Genomic DNA, 17,882 nt, shown 5'->3' on the forward strand with positions numbered 1-17,882 from the left:
TTGTGCCAAAGTGAAGCCGCTTGAAGTGATATATGAAAGCATATCCACTTTGCATGTCCTGCTTGCTATGATAAAGGTCATGTTATCATGTACATGCTATCAATGCTGTGAAACAGAATCAGCCATAACTTTAACTGTTGCCAAGACGACTAGTCGAAGCATGGACATCAAGTGGGGGGCTCTGGTACTGAGATGTTTGCAAGAGAAATCTTCAACTACTCTGGTAAGTTGAATGAGGTCAACCTAATATTTGTAAATAAAGCACTAACTTATCTTCGAGATGATTGTATTTAAAATGAACTGTGCTGTTTTCACACCTGCCAATCATTGACTTCAAATAATTTGGGAATGGTTATAAACCTTCCCACAGATTGATGGGCAGGAAGATTTGTTTCTCTCAGGTCATTGCTGATGCCTTTCCATCTTGGCATTGTTAACAAACTCTTTCTGCAGCAGACGAGCAAACTGTAACAGCTCCTGCTTTAATAGAGGAGTTACTAATAAGTGTTTCAGTAGATTGTACTTTCAGTACCTGGCTGCTACTTTCTTTCTGAAATCCTATAGAAGAATCAAGGGTGTACTTAGTTTTTCAAACACAGCTTTTCCATTTTGACAGTGTGGACTTTGTTGTGTTTTTGAACACTTAAAGTTAGGCTTGTCTGTATATTCCTCAACTATCTCTACCATTCCTTTGTGTGGATAAATACATCTGCACACAGTTTATAATGGAAGAAATGTGACTGTAGATTGCTTGGCCCTTAACTTCAGCAAATTAATTTCCCCTGTCAGGTGGGTATTTCATTAAACATTAACACATTTTATTAAATAATTCTCACTAGTCAAAATGTTCTTTCACCATATCTGCTTGTAATTAGAGCCTCACAGAACCCTCCACTGATAAATATTCATACATGTTAATAGTTTGGTTTGATATTCTGAAACTTAATTTAAAACAGTTTTTGACTGATGTATTGGGAAAGTATAGAGGCCAAAGGAAATGAGATTTATTTTACTGTCACCATTCCCTCTGTGTGCTGGCAAACATCTTCAAACTTACTACTCCGGCATCCCAAACAGTATATCAAAATGTTGAGGAAAGAAATGTTTTCACACGAGTTTCCTCAGGTCTGTCACATCCATTGTTGTTTTTTTGCACTTTTTTTTTAACCGAACTTTTTCCGTCCACTAATTTTTGCTTGAAATGTATCACTCTCTGGCTAATGAATGGATATTCTAATCCCCTGAGATGTACCTGTTCAGATAGGAAGTAAAATCTCATCGTGCCTGTGTCTCCCACCACTACTTTCATTAACAGCCACTTTGAGCTTATCGAGCAGCCCTTCCAGACACCATTTATGACCAAACTAATTACTAATTACACAAGTGGCTGGCGTGAGCTGTAGCACAACACTGGCCCCTTTTGTTATTTTAATTGTTGTTATGTTTGAAGAATAGTGCATCAGTAAATTCTACCAAGGATGCCCTGGGAGGATGGATGGGCTCTGAATAATTTATTATCCTTGTGGAAACACACTTGGAGTGCAGTATGGGGGTTGTATAGCACCGTACGTTCTTTTTATGGCGGCACTCTCATCAGGGATTGATGACCAGATATCTCTATATCGTCCACCTCTGCTGGCACCTCATCATTAGGACTTCCAGTGTCGCCCGTTCGCAGCGTGCTGGATGAATATAGCTGGCAGAGGTGACCCCCCGCCCACCCCCTGCGACTAATTACTCCACCCTGATGGATTAATGTGTATTGTGCGAGTCGGACAATTCCCCACCTTCTGTGAGATGATGCGAGTGCTTCCTGATTCTGAGCCACGCACCATGCACAGCCTCGATAATTATTTTTGTAGATGAATACCATCGCAGGCAGGATGATGAATTGGCCGTTTGCATTTTGAGACTATCTCAGACGAACACGGAGCGCGGTCTTTGTCACTGAGCAGAAATCTGGTCCTGCACAGACCTCTGTACTCTGCATCTTTCCAGCCTGCGTTTTTTGGTCCCGTATGCTTGATTCCTCTTAACACATAAGACCATTTCTTTTCTTTAATGCTCGCTTTTTATGCCTCTACTCAACATTTTAGCAAAAGTTGTTCTGTTGGAAGTAAAACATTTTTTTTTATTCCTATTGAATAGTCAGAATTTCATTAAGCAGACAAACGAAGTTTAAAGAACAGGCTTAGAAAGTGTTTATTTTTATGTGTAAAGCTGCTCTCCCTCTTAGTGGCCCCTGTTTGATCATTGTTGTTGGACAGAAGATTTGTGAGGAGCCCTGCGCCCAGAGCAGCATTTAGGGCCAAATCACATAAAGCATGCTAGGTTCCTCCTATTGTAGCCTATGCTACAGAAACCATAAACAGTACAGTCTTAAAAGAATCAACTTTATGAGACACAATACAGCTACTTTTAATGATGACAGCTTTCATTCTTGGACTGTATGTTTTTCAGTTTTGGCAAACTGCTGCGTTTACAGGGTTAAAAAACCTGCATACTTGCCTGTATTAAAGTTTTCCTGTTTGCACATATTTAACTTTTTTCCTAAACGGATTCTGATGATCAGTGGAAGTCATTAAGTGTGAGAACAGACATTTAAAATGTATTTAAACTCAGCCTAACATACAGTGTCAGGGGGCTTTTTTGCCCATGTGTAAGCCTGCAGGGACAGCCGAACTTGAAGGTAGACTTTTGGACCTGCAGTTGGAAGATTGGGGGTTTGATCCTCAGGCTGGCCAAAGTGTTCCTTTCAAGTCAGCCGTGTTGATCTTGCATGCTTCTGCTTAAGGATGAGATGTTTATATTTGTTGTGACAATAAGCAGAAGAATCCAATTATTATCCTATTATAATCCTATTATTGAATAGGAAAATAAAACAAATTTCTGATGTCAGTCTGAGAACAGTTAATTGTCCCTTTCAAAACCTTTCGTCATCATTTCTCTATAAATGTTAGTTGTTTTTTTTTTTTTTTTTTTTACTGTCCTCAAATATTTTCCTTACCCGGTTAATCATCTTCAAACAGGGCAAGGTCATCACAGCTAAGCTATAGCTTTTAATACGAAAAAGGCTTTTTCCCCCCAAAGAATCCTGTAAAAATGGATGTAAATGATTTCTTTTGTAGCTCCCTTTTTGAGTGATCTTCTAATTTATTACATCAGAATGCACAAAATATTTTATTAAGGACCCACCGTCCTTGCGTTGATTACATTGTAGAAAATTCATTGTGATTGCTGGAAGTATTTATTTTAGTGTGAACAAAGCTGTTGATGCACTTAATATGATATTCATGCAGTCTGGTGTTATTTTGTGCTTTGGAAATAATTTTACAATCTCTCTTAAACCACCTCAGCCTTTGTCATTGTCCCTTTAGGTAGGGACTCAACAGGCAGATTTTATGATTGTCTCTCCACTCACTTTTTGGACTGCTTAAACTGTGCTTAAAACTGTTGTACACAACAGTTTTCTGAATGGACATTTTTTGTGTGTCATAAAATACTCAACAATTTAAGTGTTTTTTTTCAATAGAAATCTGGAATGAATAAAAATAAAATAAATATTAGTCATACCCACATTTATTCTCAAACAGCTTTATAACTAGACAGCCAGATTTTAGCAATATTTTTGGGAGAATGAAGAATCTCCCTTTTTCTTATTTCCAATAAAAGAGCAACGTTTTTACAAATCACAAATTGTTTTGGTTTTCTCCCGTGTCTTATTCAAATTAATGCAATAAAGCATAGAAAATGTTCCCCTTTTGTTTTTGCAATCTTAATGAAGGCTCCTTAAATGTTGAAATGTGTTTTAAGGAATCTCTGATAAGTGTAAAGCAGTTGTTAATATTCAATTCATAACTGGCTCGGGTTTGATCCGTCTGTGTTCTAGGTTTGGAACTGCAGACTAACAGTCCAGACATATTAGTAAACTGTGAAATAGCCCTTTAATTTAGTACTGATAGGAAGCTACCAGTCAAATGCCAACTTCAGTGTCATTAGCAGCTAACTGTTAAACTCATTATGTGCTGCATTGCCACATTTTACTGTGAAAGGGTGCGCTTGATTTATTAGCCAGTGATGATTGTGGACGTTGGGCTGTTTGGGGTTTATGGCAACCTGTTCATGTTTGCTGTAATTTCATTTTAAAGACCACAGGGATGTCTCTCCAACTGAATGTTGTATTAAATGAGTTCGTCATTTCAAAATAGAAACATTTTTATTTACCTCCAGTATCTTATTCCCTCACTGTTAAGCTAGCTGCATCATTACTAAGACACTTCCTGCTTATCAAAATAAAAGCAGATAAACTGATGGAGGCTTCTTCAATGCTGTCATCCAGCCCATATGGCAAATCAACAGGGAAAAGAGCTACTTCCTTACAAGATACAGAGCTATATGGAGGTTAGTAAGCATAAATATTCATACCTACTAACCTTTGTGTTGCTGTTTAGTTTGGGAAAGTTTAGAAAATGTTATATGAAATGTTATATAATTTTTTAATTATATTTTGCTGGTTTTGAAATTATAATATGAATATTATTTTAGATGTTTGGCAAAATCTGAGCTCATATTATATTGTGAGGTGAAAATCATACATGCGCAATCCTAAATAACATTAACTTCTCATTAAAAGCCAATGCTTTCCTTTCCTTGAGACCCAGTGATTTGCTGACCAACTCTGGTAAAAAGAGATCTAAACAGGAAAGAAAAATGGAGGCTATAGACATTGATTAATATTGGTAATGCTTATCCACCCCCTTCCTCTGTGTTAGTAATGGCCTTCTCCTTATCCTGCTAGCCATGAATCCTGACAAGAGGTATCCTGCTGGGCTTGAAATGAGCCCAGAATGGGAGCACGTGCCACAAACCTGTGTGGAAAATGATCAGTGTCATGTGTTCACTCAACTGTGATGGTGCCCACTCACTCAGTTCATCTCCTCAAAAACAGCCAGAGGGAGGTGGAGAGAGGGGATACCTTTACCTCAGAGTTGGAGATCAAGTCATTGTGAAGAGCAGGGCTACAGTGACTCGGTGTCCCAGCATGCATACGGTGAATCTTTTTGAAGAGGGTTCCTGAGGGTTGTGAAAAAAGGAAAAACTCTAAACACACAATGCTGGCTTTATGCATGCCTGCACCGACCAAGTGCTAATGCTGGGCTGCTATACCATGCTGGCTGGTAATTGCTAACACATGTGCAACCTCTGTCTTGCTGCAGCCGTCCGAGGGAGTTCTGGCGCCTGGACTACTGGGAGGACGATTTAAGGAGGCGACGTCGCTTCATCAGGAACCCCTTTGGATCCAGTCACTCAGAAGCTACGCTCAAAGTGGCGGCCGAGCACGGTCAGTCCAACTCCACCACATCTGCTTATCTCTGCATTTACTGTGCACACCCTTTCTTCCACTACATTGCACTAGGTACAAGCTAATAAAAATTAGTCCTCCTGTTACACTAAAAGATTTACAGTTCCACAACACACCGTAAAACAACTCCCACATTTGAATTTCACACGTTCACATTTCACATAAATTAAACTTAAACTTAACTGACCTATTTTCTCAGAATTGTGTGTTGAATGAAGTAAGAAGTTTATTTATTCTTTTTTCATGGCTGCATAGCAGTGGCTGATACAAGTGGTAAGTTGAAATCACTTTCCCTGCTCTGTTTATTTCCCATCTAAATAAAGGATCATTTGGGGATTTTTCTTTTGTCAGTGGATGCATGGCATTAGCAAACCATAGAGCAAACCTCTAAATTTAGTAGCAGCCCTTTTGAAGATTTGTGAAAACTCTTAAAACAATTTTCTTTTTTTGCTGTTGTCTAATCTTACAATGAAAAATCGAGGAGAAAATATCACCTTCAATTTGGGTACGTTTGTTCAGCTGGAAAAAAAATCCTTGTTTAAGTAGGAAATGTTTTTGTGCCTCAATTGTGGCACCCCTAGCAACCAGTTTTTTTATGTGACTTCTTGATTTCCTTTTAATATAAATATAATGTGACCCATTCTTTTAGCCACTGTTCAAAATGGGATATACCAGAGAAAATAACTTTTACCTTTTTTCAAGACTAAATATAGTTATCTCAGTTTTGCTGGGATTAAGATGTGAAAAACTTCAGCAAATCCAGGAGCCATATCTTCAAGAAAACCTTTTAATTTTACTTGCCAACTTGTTCCTTTTGGCTTTATAGATAAATAAAGTTGAGTATCGTCAGCAAATAGGGTGCAAACGGGAAGAACGTTGCTGGTAAATTTCCAGAAACATTTTTGAAACTTTAAGTTAAGCAGGGGCATTTTGGAAATATTCCCAACTGAAAACTTTCCATGGAAATTATGGGAATTGATGTGGATCATCCTGGCAATTAAGCTGAAATTAGGGGTCTTATCAAAACATAAATAAAAAATGTCTTTTTTGTCACAGGCAGATACCTGCATTATATTTGCGAGTTAGACATTGATATCATACATCGTTCACACAATACTATCATCAAAAACTACTTCACCGTATGCAGTCCACAGACCTGTGCAGCTTTAGTAGTCTTTCTGGTCTCAGGCGTTCAGGGTTCTAGAAATCAGTTTGTGCGATGGAGGAGTTCACAGTGCATGTGTAGGTGGTGTGGCCTCAATACCCAAACAGCAAGGAGTCTATTATGTGCCTGTGAATGAAGAACCCTGGTTTTAGTCAAGATTATACTGTGATGTATTTTGCCAGCTATATTTAAAATCCTTAAGGGCCGACCTTCTGTATTTTAAAAATTCCAGAATTCTTTCCAACTTTAAAATTCCCAGACTTTTGCAACCCTATCAGTGTAACAATAAATATGTTTGTCATGGTTTTTCTAATATTTTCTTAGGGAGTCATATAAAGAAGAAACATAATAGATCCAAGTCTAGTACCTTGTGGAGCACCTTCCATGAGTTGGGAATGAACAGAGGATTCAATATTTACATGCACAGACTGAAATCTATCGGCTGAATACAACTTAAACCAGTTCAAAGCAGTCCCTCTAATCCCAATGAAGTGTTCAAGTCTTTGTTAAGGGATCTTGTCGTCAACACTGTTGAAGGAATCACTAAAATCTATCAGAGCTAGAACAGAAACAGTGCCCTTGTCACAGCCAGTAAGGACGAGGTTGTTGATACATTTATTTGATTGAAAGCTTTGAAAAGTAAAAACCAAAATGAAAGCCAACAAGGCCAGACGAGGACCCAGCTTTATCTCACCAACGCTTACAGTAAGGGGGAGGTGAAAAATAATTGGTATTGTTTTGGATTATGCTACCACAATAAAAAATGAATGTTTTAAGACTATTCATACCAGGGGATGAATGTGCATTTTATTTAAAATAGTGTTATCTTGGTCTTGTATTGCCTAAATGTATTAAGTTGCAATCATTCCTCATATAAACAAACTTTACTATTAATTTTTTCCCAAAAAACAAGGGCTACTTTTAATTTAACCTTCTGTTAAATACAGTTTTGCAGAACTGTATTATGGCTGAAATTTGTAATAGTACTGATGGTAGGAATTGTTATTAAAACAAAGTTTACTTTTTGTTTACATTGAGTGTAATCAGTCATTGATTTTCTTTTTACGTGTTTTATTTTTCCTGTGGGGAATATTTTTCCAGCAGTCTCATAAGAGCAGAATATCTAAATATCCCAGGCCAGCATTAACACCAGGAGTTGCATTTCTCTTCTCAAGTGCATATAATCCCTCAGGTCTGCAGATGTTCAGCACACACCAGGTTTTGCAATCATTGTCACAGTGGGTCTACATTAACCATCAAGCTGAATTATCCTGCACAGAAAATGGCTTTATCCAGGAACTAAAGCGTCCTCTCTGTCGCCTGTGAGTGTCCCCTTCTATGTGTCATCTTCTCCAAAGACTAATGGCAGATGTGACAGGAGTCAATAAGAATATGATCTACCAGCAATAAATGCTGGGGACCTCAGGATCCTGGGGGACTCTTGGTCTGCAATAATGGCTTCAGTGGAGCTGCAGCTATGCAGGGACCCTGAGGTCCAGCAATTCGCTCTCCTTCTGCTCTATGCCTCTGAATTCACCTTTCCATTTAGGTTCTTAATGTTTCCTTTTAGCTAAGTCAAAACAGTGCTCAGACATTTCACTTATTCTTTGTAACTAGCATTTTGTAGCAGAGGGAAATGAGTTGAGGGTCCCCTGTAGACTGCTATTTGCTCTGCTAGTTAGTTTTATTCAGAATAATTTAAGCTGATGTGCATTTATTCATCTCTGGCAGAAGACAAATTCACGCAACAAAATATTTTATCCTCGAGTTAAATTTATGTAAAAATAGCCAGCAGCCAGTTGCTGAATGGCAACCTTGTAAGGGAATACTGCTTGACTAAACTATGGGAATATATCATTAAAATAACTCTCTGACATTGAGGGCTGACGGCATTCATTTTCTGATGTAACCTTTCGTCTTGTTTTAGTCGACCCGACATTTGTTACGGAAGTGCTGCTCAAGAGGAGAATGCAGGACTAAGTTTTCACACAGAGCACAAAGGTCATATCTGGCTGTAATTATATTCATCAGATGCAGAGGGAAAAACACTGTCTCACTCTCTAAGAAAATATTTAAGATACGATTGGGCCCTCATTTACTGGCTACTTGTCAAATTTCATGCCTGATCCTAAAATTAGAAAGTTGCATGTTTCATTTCATTTCTCGAGAGAATTTGAACTTTGTGTTCTGTTAAAATGTTGAGAAAATGTTGCTGTCTGTGTTAACGAAGGAAGAAACTGTTGTCATTCATACTGTGCCAAGTTGACTTCCACAGGAAAGTGTGTGGCTGCCAGTATACTTGAGTAGGCGGCTATGTATTTATGGCTGGAAAGAACCATCTTTTCTAGGGATTGATTCGGTCTGGTATGGGGCCCGTGTAGCAGAGGTGGCAGAGTAAATACCTGAAGACTAATGTCTCTGTTCTGGTAATCAATACACGCCTCATGACCACACTGCTGGCTACACTCCCGTTAAAAACAAATTTGTTAATTCTGACAATTTAATTGCTGTGACCATGCATGCCTTCAGTTGAATAAGCAGGTAGTTGAGCCACTCAGTTGGGAAAGGAGCTCCTGGAAAAAGAGGAATCTGTTGGGATTCACATTTCTGCTCCCTGTATGGTAAGGATGAAGTTACTTGGTTAGGTTATTTAAAAAATGTGGCACTCTAGTTAATTGGTCATCATTAAGTTATGTTATTAAGCTACACTGTGGTGTAATTCAAACAACATAAATGTCAGCAATGTTATAAGTAGAAAATCTAAATGTTCTATATGTATATAGAGTAAATATCAAGATAAAAAAACGCAAGTATAAGTTAAAATAAAGTCTAATAAAATAGATTTAAATTTAATAAAAATAGGCCAAAAAAAAGAATAAAATAAAAATGTACTTTGATTTTCTTTTAAAGGGAAAAAAGGGAAACGAAATAATAGAAAAAAAGTTTAAAGTGAAATAAAGACAAACAATTTCTAAAAAATTAGCAAAGTGAAAAAATAACTAGTGTAAGATAAAATAAACTAAGATTAGTAAAATAATAATAAAAAAAAAAATTAACAAATAAAAGACAGTTTAAAATAGTAAAACAAATTATATAAAGTGAAACAGTCAAATAGAATAGACAAATAATCTGCATTAAAAATATATAAAATCAAATAAATTTGAAGAGTAGAAGGAAATATATTAGAAAAAAATCACGTACAATGAAATCAAACAATGCAAATAAAATATAACAAAATAAATCTTATGTAATAATAAGCAAGTGAATAATATAGACAATAGCACCTCGTATTTGTATTTCTCATTGACAAAGGAACACGTCTGATGTATTTGTGGCCAATAACATGCTGTTTAATATTCAGTTTACTCTGTCAAATAATTTTCATGAAGGCGCTTCGTGTTTGTTTTTATCCCATCAGATGTTTTTTTGTGTCTTGGTGCTGTATGTTGGTGCCTTTTTTAATATTAAAATGAGAACTAATGTGCATTAAAGTTTAATTCCATATCTGTTTTTAAGTTCTTTTAACAAGTCGTCTGTCCACTTGCGTGGTGCAAACACAAAGGCATGTGGTATATATTAGGAGAGCTGGTAGTAATTTCAGTGCTGCTAACTAAAGAATCCTCGAGGGAGGCTTAATTACAGGAAGGCCATTCTAAATATCAGTGAGCTGCATATTTTCCATGACAAGAGATTTTCTAGCCCTGCTCCTCCAGCAATTTCAAAGTGTAGCTGCATGGCGCTGTGGTGCAGTTGATCCTCCTCTCAGTCTCAGGTGACGACTGAAAATCGCGAGGATATTCGACAACCGAAACAGCTTTCACTAGAACACAGGATTATCAATGGCTGAAGCTCTCGGTCTGTTGCCAGCTAGGTTTACAAACAGGGAAGACTCTCCAGTCAATCGTCGCACCTCCTACTTCTGCCCGATCATGTCCGCCATGCAACGCTGAGAACTGCATCGCTCTTTAAATGTTTGCAGATTACCTTTTCGCTCACATAATCTATGCAGAACCTCAAGTCACGTTTAGTGTAACTGAAAATGCGACGAGAGCCTTATCTTGTTCAAATGGGTTTAGAAAATGACCTGTTGTTTAGGTGTATGTTAAAGAAGGCATTTAGGGTTGGATTTCACCTTGAGATTATTTCTCACATGTTGATGTCAATTTGCCGCCTGCATGTTGCTCTGCAAGTCTGTTGAATACAATGTAAGCAGGCATTGCTGTTCCTGTTGAAATGACGTTCAGTTGCAAAAAATGATCACTTTTTAAATAGTTTAAAAAAGCAGCCATATATTATGTGAAAGTTGCTCAGTGAACTGTTGGGGTAATCATGACCGCTACCTTATAAGAAGCTATTACTAGTTAATTCTACTCGGTCATGAAATTAAATGTGTGCATTGTTTAAATGTTCCTATGTTGCAAAGACTTATTTGTTGTGTGAAGTTATGCGTTTTCCATCTAACTCATTTGGAATAAGGCTTAAATGTTAAAAATAAAAAAAATGGTCGTGTTACAGTCGTTTTTAAAAACACCAGCCTCAGATGATTGTCTGTGTTCTGTCAAACACAGACAATCATCAAAGTCAAGCATGTTTGTCTCATTGACAAATAAAGCAAGTACCCTCCATGTATAACTACATGTGCAATGTTACCGTGCAAACCTGTTGTATTCTGCATTGAAACACTAGAAAAGAGTTCAATAAGAAGAGAAACCTCCCTCCTCCCTTTTAGCGCCTGAAGAGGACATTCTCAAGCAGTCCATCAGAAGTCAGGCTCTGGGGAATCAAAACTCTGAGAGCGAGACGTCTCTGGACGGAGACGATGACACCCTGTCGTCCTTAGAGGACAAAGATCTGGAGAACCTAACAGGTACAGAAGCCTGCCTCACAGTCAGTCTCTCCCCCCACCCTATGTTCTCTGTTGTTGTTTTCCTGTTGCTTTATTTTATTCCCTTCATTGGGTAATATAGTCTTCTTTTGCTGTTTACTACAAAGGACATATCTTTTATTCTATACAGGATTATATGCTTGAAATCACACCTTAAAGTTTCCATCTTCCTGTGATGTAAACGTGTGTTTTGATTCATTTCAGTAACAATATTATACAAGTTTTCTCATTAATCTTATTTTTAAGTCTGTACACGTATTGAATTTACAGCTTCTTTACAACAGAGAAATATAGGGCTAATATTAAATTATTATTTTTTTTCCCTTCTCAACTAAAGATTTATATATTTTTATTAAACATTATGTTTGAGACTAAAACTGAATCTTTATTAAAATGTTTTCTTGTTTGGCAAAAATCTGGAATTTCCTTCTCTAAGCCTTAACTTGATAAAACCTATCCCAATTAAATGCTGAATTTTATCCCTGCTCTTTTTGCCCTAAAATGCCTGTTATCTTAATAGTATTTGGCTAATTGAATATTATGGCGCTTATAGCCGGATTGTATTATAATCCGAGGAAGCTGCTGGAGCATAGGTCCAGAGTGCTATTTAAATAAAGCAGATGAGACAACAATGGGATTAAATGTTGATCCCTGTCTAATAATGTGATCTGCATGCTGCAGAGGGGAAGAAATGCGTTAAAGTTGGAGCTACAGCAGTTCATCTTGTCACCTTAAGTAGCTGTCTGCTCCAGGTGTAATTGAATGTCTTTTGAGTGAACGGAGTAAAAAATGTTATTCCAACCCACGGATAACGTGTCGGTGCTCACGGGGTTTAGCAGAGGAGAGAGTGTGGATCTGGGAAAGCTGCGCGGCGCTCTGCAGGGAAATCAAGCCCTCAGCTCAGCGGCGCACATCTGCAACACAATGCCGCAAATATGCGGAGCCGGCTGGGCAGAGCCTCGGCTCGCAGCTCCCCTGAGCCGGGATCTGATTGTCATACTGGCATAAATTAAGATTGATGAGATATGAAGCGGCTTCTCCCCAAAGCCCGAAATCAATCCTCTGACGGACAGTCGATACTGAACATTTCTTCTGTTTTAGTTTTGTGCTGCTTTGGGTCACGAATATTCATATATTTACTGCTCCAGTGGGCCTTTAATGGCGTAATAATGAAGGTGGGTCAGGGTTTGCAGACACACTATTAAGCATTTATTAGTGTTGCAAATTTCTTTGGGCTTATTAAAAGATCCTCGACTTAAAGCAACCGTGAATGCTAGAAACGTACGCCCATGGTGTCTAAGTTTTTATAACTGTTAGAAGCTGTGTGGGTTCTGAGCGGCTTCTATGTGTCCTGCAGGCCCAGTAAACCTGAGCACCAGCGCTCAGCTCATCGCTCCGGCTGCGGTGGTGAAAGGCACCATGTCGGTCACCACCTCCGAGCTCTTTTTCGAGGTGGATGAAGACGATCCGAGCTTTAAGGCCATCGATCCAAAGGTAAGCAGGGCTGTGTATCTGCATTGATCATGCTGCAGACTGAACGTCCTGGCATGTGTTGCTTTTAAATATCAGTTCATAAAATAAAATAAAGTTTTGCGCATTTTTAAATGTGTGTGTTCAACTCCGGAAAAGTGTTTAAGAAGAGGGTTTCTGCAAAAAAACATTTACATTTGTTTAACTGTTCGCTGTTTTGCGTCCATAATAATTTTGTGAAATAAATGTTTTCCCCAGTACGGAAAAAATAATGTTTCTAGGTCAGGAGAAACTATTTATTTTTATATGTTTTTATAAAATAACTTGAATGCAAAGAAATAAAAATGTCTCAATAAAAACCCCTTTGACCTACAGGTGGTTTTGAAACCACAACTCGCCATGAAATTATTATTGAAGTGGGTGTGTGTTAATTGAAAAAAAAAATAATAATCTGCATTTAGGTGAAAGTTAAACTGAACAACGCAAATAAATTTGGTAACACCAATGATAAAAACTGTATAATAATCCAACTTGAGATCTTTGTCGTGTTTGTTTTTGACCTTTTAAACAGAAAGCTGACATGATTGCAGGCCTACATGTAAAAACCTAGAGTTAGATAAATCCCGTTCATAACATATGCTTAGGTTGGCCAAGCAACGCTTCATTTTTATTTAATTGTTTCTCCTGTTACGTTACCCTATATTCATTTTTCCTGTTTGGAGGAGATTGGGGAAATAAAACCAGATTTACTCGTCAAAACATGAGGCCAAGTTTTAATTTAATTTGCAACATTTTATTAACATTTCTTCTTAAGTCACATAATGGAAAAATGAACTTGGCACGCTACAATCTGTTCTTTCACTTAACGGTTTTGTGCATATATTTAAATAAAAAGTTCTTCACTTTGTGAAAACATTTAAAGAAGACTGAGGAAATGTATTACATTTATCAGAAATGTGTACCTTCTCTTCTTTCTGTGGCAGTGGCCCAATTTGCTCCGTTTTTAAAAAGGGTTTGCTTTGTTGCGTTTTTTTTTTTTTCACATTTCTTGGAGACTCAGTTGGAGAAATCGTAGATTTGATCCCAAAACGTCTCTCAGCGCTGTTCTATAATTTGTCCAAACTTTTGGCGTTGGTGAGGATTTCCCTCGCTAGTCTCCAAGTCTGCTTCGCAGCAGCCTCCAGGGCTGAGTGAGGCTTTCCCTGAAACAAGTCCAAGTTTGGCAAGAAGTAGTGGGGACATCTGCGGCACTGCAGGCAGGATATGAGCTGCAGCAGGATGCCGTTCAATCGGTCTCCCAGGCAGGACTCGTCCCAGTCCGTCTCCCGCGGGTGTTTTTCGCACTCGTACAGCAGCAGGGTCTTCATGTGGTAGTTGTTGAGCGGCTGTCCCGGAAGCTCCAGGTGCCGGTCCCTCAGAGTCTTCAGGACGGACAGACACTTCTTCCTGCAGCCGCCCATGAGCAGCCTGTTCTCGGCCTCGCTGAACTGCAGCACCCAGGCGTCGCTTTCTGCCGAGCTCTGCTTCCCTGTTAGAGAGTAACACTCTTTGGACAGGAGATTAAAACCCTCCGCTTTGACTTCTGCCACCCGGTTTGGTCCAGGCCATGGGATGTGGGGCATGGGCCATTGCGCTGCGCTTCTAGGCCAGATTCCGGTGCACTTGAAGGCGGGAGTGATCTGCACCACATACCTTTCCCTGATCCGCAGCTTGACCTCGCTGGTATCGGCCACCATCTTCACCACGTCGCGGTAGCTGCATTTGTCCACGGCCTGCGCCACCAGAGTCTGAAACCTGGAGCGGATCTTTCGGGCTGAGAGGTAACCCGAGGCGGTGATGAACTCGACCCACAGAGACATGCTCCTCTTGCGGCCGTCGCTCAGCTTCAGCACCGCGCATCCGGGTAGAGAGCCGTCATCCACAAAGTTGAAAACCCCCATCTGGTTGAGGTAAAGCACCACCTCGAACTCATTTGGGGAGATGACCTCCATCCCCTCATAACGCGCATCTATCTCACTGAGGGAGCTGATAAACCGGGGCTCCTGCACCTCCACCTCCTTCAGGACATCCGAAACCACTTTGCAAACCTCCCTTATGGTCTTTGCAATGGCCGCTTTGCGCGCTTGACATCTCTCGTTGTAGTATTTGTTGAGCTGGTAAACCAGCTTTGCCTGCGTTGCGATCATGTTCGGGCAGAGGTCCGGGCTGTACACCGGAGAGTCGCAGTAAGTTGACGGATCCAACGCTTACCGGTAAAGCCAGAGGCAAATGCTTCCAGTGGAGGAAAAATGTGTAATCAGAGATTTTTTCTTGCTTTAGCAGCGGATAGACGTCAGTGTAAGGAGGAGGAAACGGATAGGGATGAGACGTAACAGCCTGCTAAATACGAGTCCAACTCAGGAGCACCTCCAGTGAGTCATATTCAGGTTCTGGGTCAGCATCCGATGTTAAAGGCTAAAAACACGGCGTTGGAGCCTTCATCTCTTCTTCATGCTCTTCTCTTCCTCTGCGCCCCCGCTCACTTTTCAGCTTTGAGCTGGGTTTGTGTAGTTTATGAATGGTTCCTTTAGAAGAGTGAAAGGGGGTCGGGCTTCCCTTCCTGCAATCATGTGCGGAGCTGTCATTGGAAGCAGCCAATCAGCGCAGCCGTGAGGAAGACGGTCCTGCAGGAGCGGCTGCAGCAGCAGCTGAGCGCACCGGGCTGCCTGCCGCTCCCAGCTCCACATGGGGATGCAGACCGTGCAGCCCAGCGCCGGCACGCACCCTCAAAGCCGAGAGTAAAACGTTGTTTTCAAGGTGATCTTTGTCTGATGCGCACAGTTTGTCCCGGTCCGTTTTGAGAACAATGCTTTTTGAGTGATGGATAAACTGCACAGCCGTTTATAATCTTCTGCGCCTCTTCTTTTCGATGTTTTATATTGTTCTTTTATTCAAAGGTAGACATGTTTTATTTCGTGTTTGCAAGAACATTTTTATTTTCTGTCTGTTTTCTGTCCTAGATTATTAAAGTATTCTTCCCACAGCATTGGCGCGGTTTATGTTAATTTTGAAATCTACCATAATTACGTTATTTTCTTTAAGATAAATGTTGCGGGATTTTTCTCTCGTTTTATTTCAAATTGACTCCTAACTGCAGACACTGCTAGTTTAGTTTTTCCGTCATAATAATAAAAAAAAAAAACGTGTATAGGATTCGCTTCATTTATACCTGAGAATGAAATCTCCCTCTTAATCTCAGATTCGTTTTCTTATCACGTTCATATGAATTAAAAGCTTATTTTGTATTAACTGTAAATATTCAGTGCCTCTGGATGTTTCCTGAATGCCTTTCTGTGAAGCGACGCACTGATTACACCTGCGGCTCGGCCTCAGAAGATCTTTAGGTAGATTCGCTCAGATTTTACTCTGAAATGATCGTGCATATTTATGTGGGACGTTTTTCAACCAAATGGACACATTTTAAGCATTTTACTTTAGTCTTAAACACATAGTTAGAAACCTGATGCGTGTTTGGACCGCAGATCCCACTCTCTGTCTCTGTCTCTCACACACACACGCGTTAGTTTGCCCGTGGGTTTATCTCCATTGACCTTGTCCGCGCTGAATAATTTAACCAGGGATATTCTTAAGGTTCTAATTGAAGTCCCTCATGTCATCTGTAGGACTCCTTGTTGGTGAAGTAAAAAAGTCATTACTGTCACCCACAGACAAGGGGCGGTGGTGTGGGACACGTTTACACACGTGTGAATGGAGGAAAAATACACTCCTGCAGTGAAAGAGACGAGTTATTTCTTTTCCAATCAATGGACTGGTCTTTGAGTTTTTGCTTAATCCATCTTAATCGTAATCCAGAATTTGTTGCAGAGTTTGGAAATTCCTTTCTTGCTTAATGTTTTTGTATTTAAGTTAAATTAGTGTCTAACTTTGCAATTAAATTGTAAATTTCTCAATAATTGTGTGAAAATATTGTTAAAGAAGGCAGTGTGCTCTTGAAAGGGTTAGGAAGAGTAGTTATATTTCCTAAGAGTTTGGCAGCATGATTATAGCCCCTGATGATTTGACGTACTGCTGTTTTCAAACCTTAAACCTTTTTTTTAAATTTTTATTAATGCTAACAAAGAGCAAATTAATGCATATTAATCTTTTCCATTTCTGGCTAAATAATTTTAGATCATGCCAAAAGTTTACACATGTATAACTTCCAAAACTTAATTTCTGGATGTAATCGAGCGAGGTCATTAAACTAATCTAAACAAAGCAACACATTTAATAGCATAGAAATGAATGAGCGCTTCCCTACACGGTCGCCGCATATTTTGGACTTCATCATAAAACCTTTTAAAAAAATCTGAGCCAGGTGTAATAACAGGTCAGTTTTGACAAGGATTTTATTTTTGGGTAAATGGTGGCGCTAATATGTAAAACAGCAGACATAGAACAAATACTTTCATATAATTATAAATGTACGTAGAACATTTATAAAAAGATGTGGCATCCAGGTGCATGTGGTTCAAAACAGTGTGAAAAAGCTGAAGTGTTCAAAGACTGGCTAATAAGTTTGAATTGTGCAGTTATCAGAGTTTGTTTGATTTTTGATGCTCAGATGTGTTAAACAGTCTTTGCTTTTCCTCCTGTGATGACATTATGCTTCATTTTATGAATTAATTATTTGTAATGTAGATACAGCCTAAAAAAACAATACTTCTTGTCCTCATATAACCCAACCTTTTGAAATTCTCCTTCTTTGGTTTGGTTTTCCTTGAGATGACAAACAGAACGTGTTTTATGTAGGAATAAATCAGAGAATGGTGTGGTAAGCTGCTTGCATATTTCTCAGCTGCACATTATGGATACTTTTTGTTAACCAAAACGTCACAGAGATGCAGTTCAATTATAGTTTGCCTTGTTGAACAGGCAAAGTAGTCTCATACTAACTTGTCCTGAGCATCAAAAGAAAAGGTTTTTGATATGTAAGTAGGACTTTTGATTTTAAATAAACA

At 39.0% G+C, this 17,882-nt stretch overlaps 2 protein-coding genes and 1 long non-coding RNA gene across 10 annotated transcripts in view; 1 reads left to right on the plus strand and 2 right to left on the minus strand.

The window, feature by feature from the left end:
• The window catches only part of LOC124868921, a 37,529-nt gene extending 28,089 nt beyond the window's left edge, over nucleotides 1-9,440 (minus strand). Inside the window, exons 1-2 of the long non-coding RNA XR_007038429.1 lie at nucleotides 6,519-9,440; nucleotides 4,982-5,073 (exon numbers count right to left, since the gene is read on the minus strand). This is a non-coding gene — a long non-coding RNA (uncharacterized LOC124868921). The remainder of the gene's footprint in view (nucleotides 1-4,981; nucleotides 5,074-6,518) is intronic.
• The window catches only part of lrba (LPS responsive beige-like anchor protein), a 255,966-nt gene that overhangs the window by 139,913 nt on the left and 98,171 nt on the right, over nucleotides 1-17,882 (plus strand). For 4 of the 8 annotated variants that reach the window (XM_047366563.1, XM_047366561.1, XM_047366564.1 and 1 more), the window contains exons 37-40: nucleotides 5,217-5,341; nucleotides 5,618-5,635; nucleotides 11,257-11,394; nucleotides 12,770-12,906. In XM_047366563.1, the coding sequence (XP_047222519.1) occupies nucleotides 5,217-5,341; nucleotides 5,618-5,635; nucleotides 11,257-11,394; nucleotides 12,770-12,906 (418 nt within the window). The remainder of the gene's footprint in view (nucleotides 1-5,216; nucleotides 5,342-5,617; nucleotides 5,636-11,256; nucleotides 11,395-12,769; nucleotides 12,907-17,882) is intronic. The other 4 variants (XM_047366567.1, XM_047366569.1, XM_047366568.1 and 1 more) reach the window with 2 other exon arrangements.
• On the minus strand, nucleotides 13,654-15,423 carry mab21l2 (mab-21-like 2). Its single transcript, XM_047366570.1, has one exon. It carries the CDS (start codon nucleotides 15,066-15,068, stop codon nucleotides 13,989-13,991), a length of 1,080 nt encoding a protein of 359 aa, XP_047222526.1. The 5' UTR covers nucleotides 15,069-15,423; the 3' UTR covers nucleotides 13,654-13,988.

The sequence above is a fragment of the Girardinichthys multiradiatus genome, chromosome 5, assembly GCF_021462225.1.
Source record: "Girardinichthys multiradiatus isolate DD_20200921_A chromosome 5, DD_fGirMul_XY1, whole genome shotgun sequence".
NCBI classification, from domain to species: Eukaryota; Metazoa; Chordata; class Actinopteri; order Cyprinodontiformes; family Goodeidae; genus Girardinichthys; species Girardinichthys multiradiatus.

What these genes read in the sequence shown, in the direction of transcription:
- mab21l2 (XM_047366570.1), bottom strand. Translation starts at nt 15,068, where the DNA reads ATGATCGCAACGCAGGCAAAGCTGGTTTACCAGCTCAACAAATACTAC.